Genomic DNA, 6,035 nt, shown 5'->3' with positions numbered 1-6,035 from the left:
GGGCGGGCTCCGCACCCGAGCGCGGTCCCTGCGGCGACCTGCACCCCTGCGGCGATTCTGGGCCATTATTGGCCCCGTGCAAGGAAAGGTCCCCCGGGAGGAGAGGAGGGCGCTCCGGGCTCCCGCGATACTGGGCTCTGGGACCGGTGATCCCATTTATTCGTCAACGCAATCATGCGGGGTGGGGGTGGGGAGGTGGGTATCATCGGCCCATTTCACAGTGGCGGGAACTGAGTCAATTCACTCGCCAAGGGTCTTGCCTCCGGTAGGTCGCAAAGCCGGGATTCAATTCAAGTGCAGGCCTGTAAGCACGAAAGCACTGCTACCCGCTTTCCACACGGCTGCCGCTCACCTTTCCAAGGCTGGGGATAGGGCCTGGGGACACAATCTCCCTTGATCCATTTCCGCCCACCCGTCCATTCTTCAACAGAAGCCAGGCCATCCGCTCGGGAGAGCCGCCTGCACCCTGCACGACCTCGCGGAGTTTCCTACCAAGGCCCAGCACCAGCAGTCCTTGGTTTATAGAAATTCTACTCACGCGATGGACTGTGACACACTCCCAGAGACACACTGGCTCATTGGCACAGTGGTTGAAGACTACTGAGAATTGACCTTTGTCAGACACTGTTCAGTGCACATATCCTGACAAAAATACTGCCAGATACTAATCCCTTTCAACCGATGAGAAAACTGAGGTCTGAGGCACAGAGAAGTTAGGTGACACAGCTAGTACGCAGGGGAGCTCGAATTAGAAGGAATCTATACTCCCAACATCTTAGCTGGGGTGAGGGAGGGAGGTGGCCCTAAGATGGGCATTAAATATATATTAAAAATTTTGGTCTAGGTGTCCACTCCCAGCTCTTTTCTACATTCCTCCTGTGTTACAGGTTATCAGCCTAAACTTCCCTTGAATCTCAGGACCTGGGCATGGTTTAAGTTCCCCAAATGTGAGGAAGTGGTGGGAGGTTTAGGAGGTAAATAGGAAACAGAGCCATCTTTCTGTGGCATTTCCAGGTGACAAAAAAGCTCTGACCATGGTGGGTCTTTTCAGGAGTCCGTTTGGGGGGTGGGGCGCTGTGGCAGCAGCAATGACAGTAGCAGGGGCAAGTTTTATGACTTTTTGAGACCCTGAACTGCCCAAGAGAGCTTAAAGAAAAATGACAAGCCCAAATGTGATCAATACAAACTTTGATGACTGTCCCAGAAGAACCTCTTATTTCCTGTAGCCTGAGGGTTGACATTGCGTATGACTTTTTGAGACCCTGAACTGCCCAAGAGAGCTTAAAGAAAAATGACAAGCCCAAATGCGATCAATACAAACTTTGATGACTGTCCCAGAAGAACCTCTTATTTCCTGTAGCCTGAGGGTTGACATTGCGAAAGTCAGGTGCAGAGTCTAATGCTGCAGGTAGTAGAATTACAATATAAATTTAATTTGCAGCCTACACTGAGGGCATTGATTGGGAAAGAATGAAGCCTGGGAATGCAGGTGGATTTGAATGGATCCAAGTACCACTGCCCTCTGAAATTCTGCTGAGTCTCCACAGACCTCCCACCATTGTCCAATAAGACTGGTACAGTCTAGCTTGAAGAGCCTGAAGTAGTCACCTTGCAAAGAGCTGCTGATTCTCCAAACACCCTATCCCTACCTCATGCGTTCCCTCCTAGAACTAGAATCAGATATTAACGTGCCCCAAGACGACATACACAAGATCTGGTCAAGAGGAGATAGTTTACACAATAAAAGAATTGCAAGATTTCACTAATTTTTATCAACAGACATCCAGGAAATATGCATGGAAGTGATTCTAAAGAAGACATGAAGGAAGTCAATGTGCTAGCTCCAGCAGCTGGGAATGGCTCTAACAGTTTGCCCAATTGGTTTATTACAACCTGAGCTCACACGGCCCACATTAAATCAAATCGTAATGCCAAGTGATGCAGATGAAGAAATCAAAAATACTTAGGGAGTCTGGAATTTGGAGCATTAATGATACGCAAACTATTCACTCACTTCCTCACCATGCGCCCCCCCAACCCCCAACCCCCTCCTTCAGTGGCTTGTACAGAACCAGTGGCTAACAATTAAGCTGTATGTTCAGAGATTTGGAAGGAATGCGATCAGAGGGTTGATGATAAGGAGGTCTAGGGGAAAAGATGTGGGTGAACACGTAGAATGGACAGAGTGTGAGCACATTGGGTTCCCTTGTGAATGTTCACCAAAGGCACATACTTCTGAGGAGGCTTTTGAGAGGAAGGTGAGCATGGAGACTTCTGTCAATCTTTTCCCTACTTACCCTAGTGCTCGTTCAAAACAAAGAGGCTATGGCAGCAGGAATGGAGGGTATGTGTGAGTTTATCAACATGGACTTCTTGTCATGACTGATCTGGCTGCTGAGTGCCCAAGGTGCTGACAGCAGAGACCAATGCTGAGTCCCGGGTGCACCACACTCCAAGGGAGACCAGTCAGTTACTTGGGGGCAGACTGGTTACATGGGAGCCTTCCATCATGGAGGGGACAGGCAATTTTCCCTCTTTGGAGTAAAATACTCCGAAAGCCTCGTTCACCTCATGGTATCCTCACTGAGGAACCCATTTTATAGAAAAAGAAGTGAGGCAGTACATTGACTACCATAGGACTCAATGGTTTTATTGTGAACCTCATCACCCCAAAGCAGCTGGCCTTAGGGGACAGTTGGATGGAGTATTGAAGACTGTTATAGCTGCAGGTAGAAGATAACACTTAGCAAGTTGCGTGGACTGTCCTTCAGGTGCAGTATATGCTCTAAACTAGGCTGCTGTTTCTTCCTGGCCAGAATATATGAACCCAGGAAACACAGTAGAAGTAGAAGGTTGTTGCCCACAATTAGACCTAATCACGCACTTGCAAAATAAGTACTTCCTACTTCTGGGTCCTTGGGCTCTGTTTCCACCAGGGGATACGTAGTTCCTTGAGGGGGAACTTGAAACCACATCTGGACATTGCAAGTTCTTTATGCCATCAAGTCATCAAGAAAATAAGGGGATTACTGAATTGGTTGGTGTGATTGATACTACTTACCAAGGAGAAATAATGTTGCAGCTACACAATGCAGTCAGGGAACAGCATGTCTTCAATCTAAAGATTCTTCGTGGTAATTCCATGTTCAGTGATAAATGTTAAGGAAGTCTACCTCTGTCCAACACAGGCAGGACTTCTAAGGGCTCAGAACCTTCAGGATTAAAGGTTTGTATCACTCTACTAGCTGGGACATTTTCTGATGGCAACCAGAACATAAAACAAAGAAGGAACATCACACAGTAATGGGTATAAAGACTTAGGGGACAAGATGAACATGGTTTCATTTAAAGGAGGGAATGGTTAAATTCAGCAAGAATGTAGTTTTATTGTTTGCTTCAAAAATTTATAGAAGGAGTGGACTGTACTAGATATATTTTTAGTTCCCATTCCTGCCCGTTCTATGTCTCTTCATCTCCTGAATTGTAATGTATGGAAGGTTAAAACCGCATTTTCCAGATTTCTGTGGAGTTAAAGTTCTGAATATAATTTGGGGTCTGCCAATGATGAGTAGTGGTACAGGATTTGGGAGATGGAAGGGAGGATAAAGCCATCCTTCTGTGACAGGACAAGCCGACGAGCAAGCTCCCATACTCAGGGACATTTGCAGGAGCTGGACTCCAGTTTCTGTTGTCAATTTTCCAAGGGTGTAGGGCATCTGTGGTGGCTGCAGTGGAAGAAGCCGTGGCAATGGTAGGGTCCTGCATTTTGGATGGCATCTACAGTGGAAGTCTCCTGGTTTCCATTCTGCAGTCCTTTCAACAATTGTTTAAGTATTAATTTCCTACTATATCTTTCTGCTCAACATACGTACAGTGGTTTCTGTACTGGTTTCTGTAGTGTTCTTACACTGAACACTAAATAATACATCAAACCTCCCTGAAAATGGAACCTACACCAAAGGAGTCAGAAAATGAAGATTAAGAATCAGGTCCTTGTTTATGCCCCGGATCAAGCCTCACCTGAAGCCAAACCCACTGTGGACTATTCAGTCATACAAGCTCCCCCCTTCTTTTTCTTTCCCCTACAAACCAGTTTGTGTTTGATTTTCTGTTTGTTACATCAAAAGCTTCCTAACTGATCTGATATTGTAAAAAACACTTATAGGAAAAAATCTCTTCATCCATTAATTTGTTTAATAAATATTTACTTGTGTTCCTACCATGTGCAGCATTATGCTGGAAATGTAATGATAACCAAAAGTGACACTGTGTCCTTAAAGTTTTTGTCTAGAAATGAATTTCTAAAGGATGGAGTGTTTGTAGAAAGGGAAACAACCGGTGTTTGGAGGAGTGTATAGATAGATACACTAACATCCACCTCCAACTTAGTGAGACTTTTCTACTCTGTTCGGGTTCTCTTTCCCTGTGCTGCAGTTTGGAAATTGTTTACAGGTAGCAGGCTGGGCAACTGTAGGGCTCACCTCATTCGTTTACCTCTCAGAAATCCCAGCATTGTTCTGCCTGTTGTCTAATGTCCAAAAGCGATTATTTTATATATGTTTTGCCCAGTTTTCTAGTTGTTATGGTGGGAGGGTAGTTCCCATAATAGATAATCCTTCATAGCCAGTCATGGAAGTTTCTCACTTTTATTTTAATCTGTATTCTCCTAACCACTGTATTCCTCATTACACGTTTATTTGCCATTTGGATGTCTTCTTTTGTAAATTGTCTACATTCTTTATGCTTCTTTTCCTATTAGGTTATATTTTCTTTCACCTATTGATTTTAATTGTTCTTCATGTACTCAAGACTTTAGCCTTTTATTTAATATCTTCTCCCAATTTCTGTCATGCCGCTTCCCCCCCCCCTTTTTTTTGTTTCCACTTCTTTCTTTATTTTTTACTCTTAATATTTTGTCTGAGTTTTAATTCAGATTTTTTTGTCCCATACTGAAAAACAGAAAAGCATTGGAAGAGCCAAAAAAAAAGTGCTATAAAGGCTGCCTGGAGTGTGTGATCAGTTTAAATCTCTCCAAAGGATGTCTTTGACCTACACGTGCTATATCTTCAGAGTTACCCAGTGGAGAGGCACCTCAGGTGAGAGGAGCACATGATCCTGAGCCAGTGGAGGATTCTTCTGCTAGTTAATGCATTCTGAGAGGCGAGCTGGTGAGAGCAATTGCATACAACTAGCTTAGCTCACACAAGACCTTGACACTCTTAGGAAACTGAAGAGAAACTATTGGTTACAATAGAATCTGAGCAGCCAAGGCTTTGGCCATATAGACATTAAAATGTTCATGAATACTTACTGCCTGCAGATCATATATTTCCTTAAAGATTTGCTTTTTTGTTTGTTTTGTTTTGTTTTGTTTTTATTGAATCATAATTGATATACATATTTTGGGGATTCAATGTTGACATATGTTGACCAAATCAATATTACTAATACGTATATTGTTGCAAATTGTACTTATTCTTTATACCCCTTGTCCAATCTCTCCCTATCCCCCTCTCCCTCCCCCCTCCCACCCCTGATAACCCTAGATTTCTTCTCTCCTTCTGAAGGTCACTCCTTTTATGAAAAGAGTAATGGTTACTCTGTTGATTTGTTGCCTAGATGATCTGTCCAATGCTGAAAGGTGTGTTCAGGTCCCCCAATACTACTATAGAGCAGATGCTTCTGTCACTCTGGAGTGGGCTTTGTGGAGAGCGACATTCTCTTATTTTCTTTGGTCTCTGCTGGTGACTCTCCTTGTGTCAATGAACTCCAGTGGCTGGCAGACAATCCGCGTGGTGGTTGTGGCATCTAGACACTTTCACAGCAGCTGTGGTTAATGTGGCGGCTGTGGTGGGCTACCCCCTAGAGGTGATGTTTTTTGCATGCTCCTTGGTGCTGGCAGTGTGCCTGGTTGTGTGTGGAGGGGTTCACTTCTTTAAAGATGCCTGTTTTGCAAAAGTTTTATATTTTAATGTAGCCGAAAATATAAATAGTTTCCTTTCTGTTGATGCTTTTTTTTCTTGTTTAAGAAATCC

The 6,035-nt window shown here is 44.1% G+C and overlaps 1 protein-coding gene across 1 annotated transcript in view; it reads right to left on the bottom strand.

The window, feature by feature from the left end:
• The window catches only part of EIF2AK2 (eukaryotic translation initiation factor 2-alpha kinase 2), a 33,289-nt gene extending 32,847 nt beyond the window's left edge, over positions 1 to 442 (bottom strand). The window contains exon 1 of the mRNA XM_008589711.1: positions 327 to 442. Coding sequence (XP_008587933.1) covers positions 327 to 442 — 116 coding nt within the window. The remainder of the gene's footprint in view (positions 1 to 326) is intronic.
• Positions 443 to 6,035: the final 5,593 nt, after the last annotated feature.

Source organism: Galeopterus variegatus, unplaced genomic scaffold, assembly GCF_000696425.1.
Source record: "Galeopterus variegatus unplaced genomic scaffold, G_variegatus-3.0.2 Scaffold5601, whole genome shotgun sequence".
NCBI classification, from domain to species: domain Eukaryota; kingdom Metazoa; phylum Chordata; class Mammalia; order Dermoptera; family Cynocephalidae; genus Galeopterus; species Galeopterus variegatus.
The sequence above is the reverse complement of the archived record's forward strand: the minus strand, read 5'-3'. Positions and strand labels throughout refer to the sequence as shown.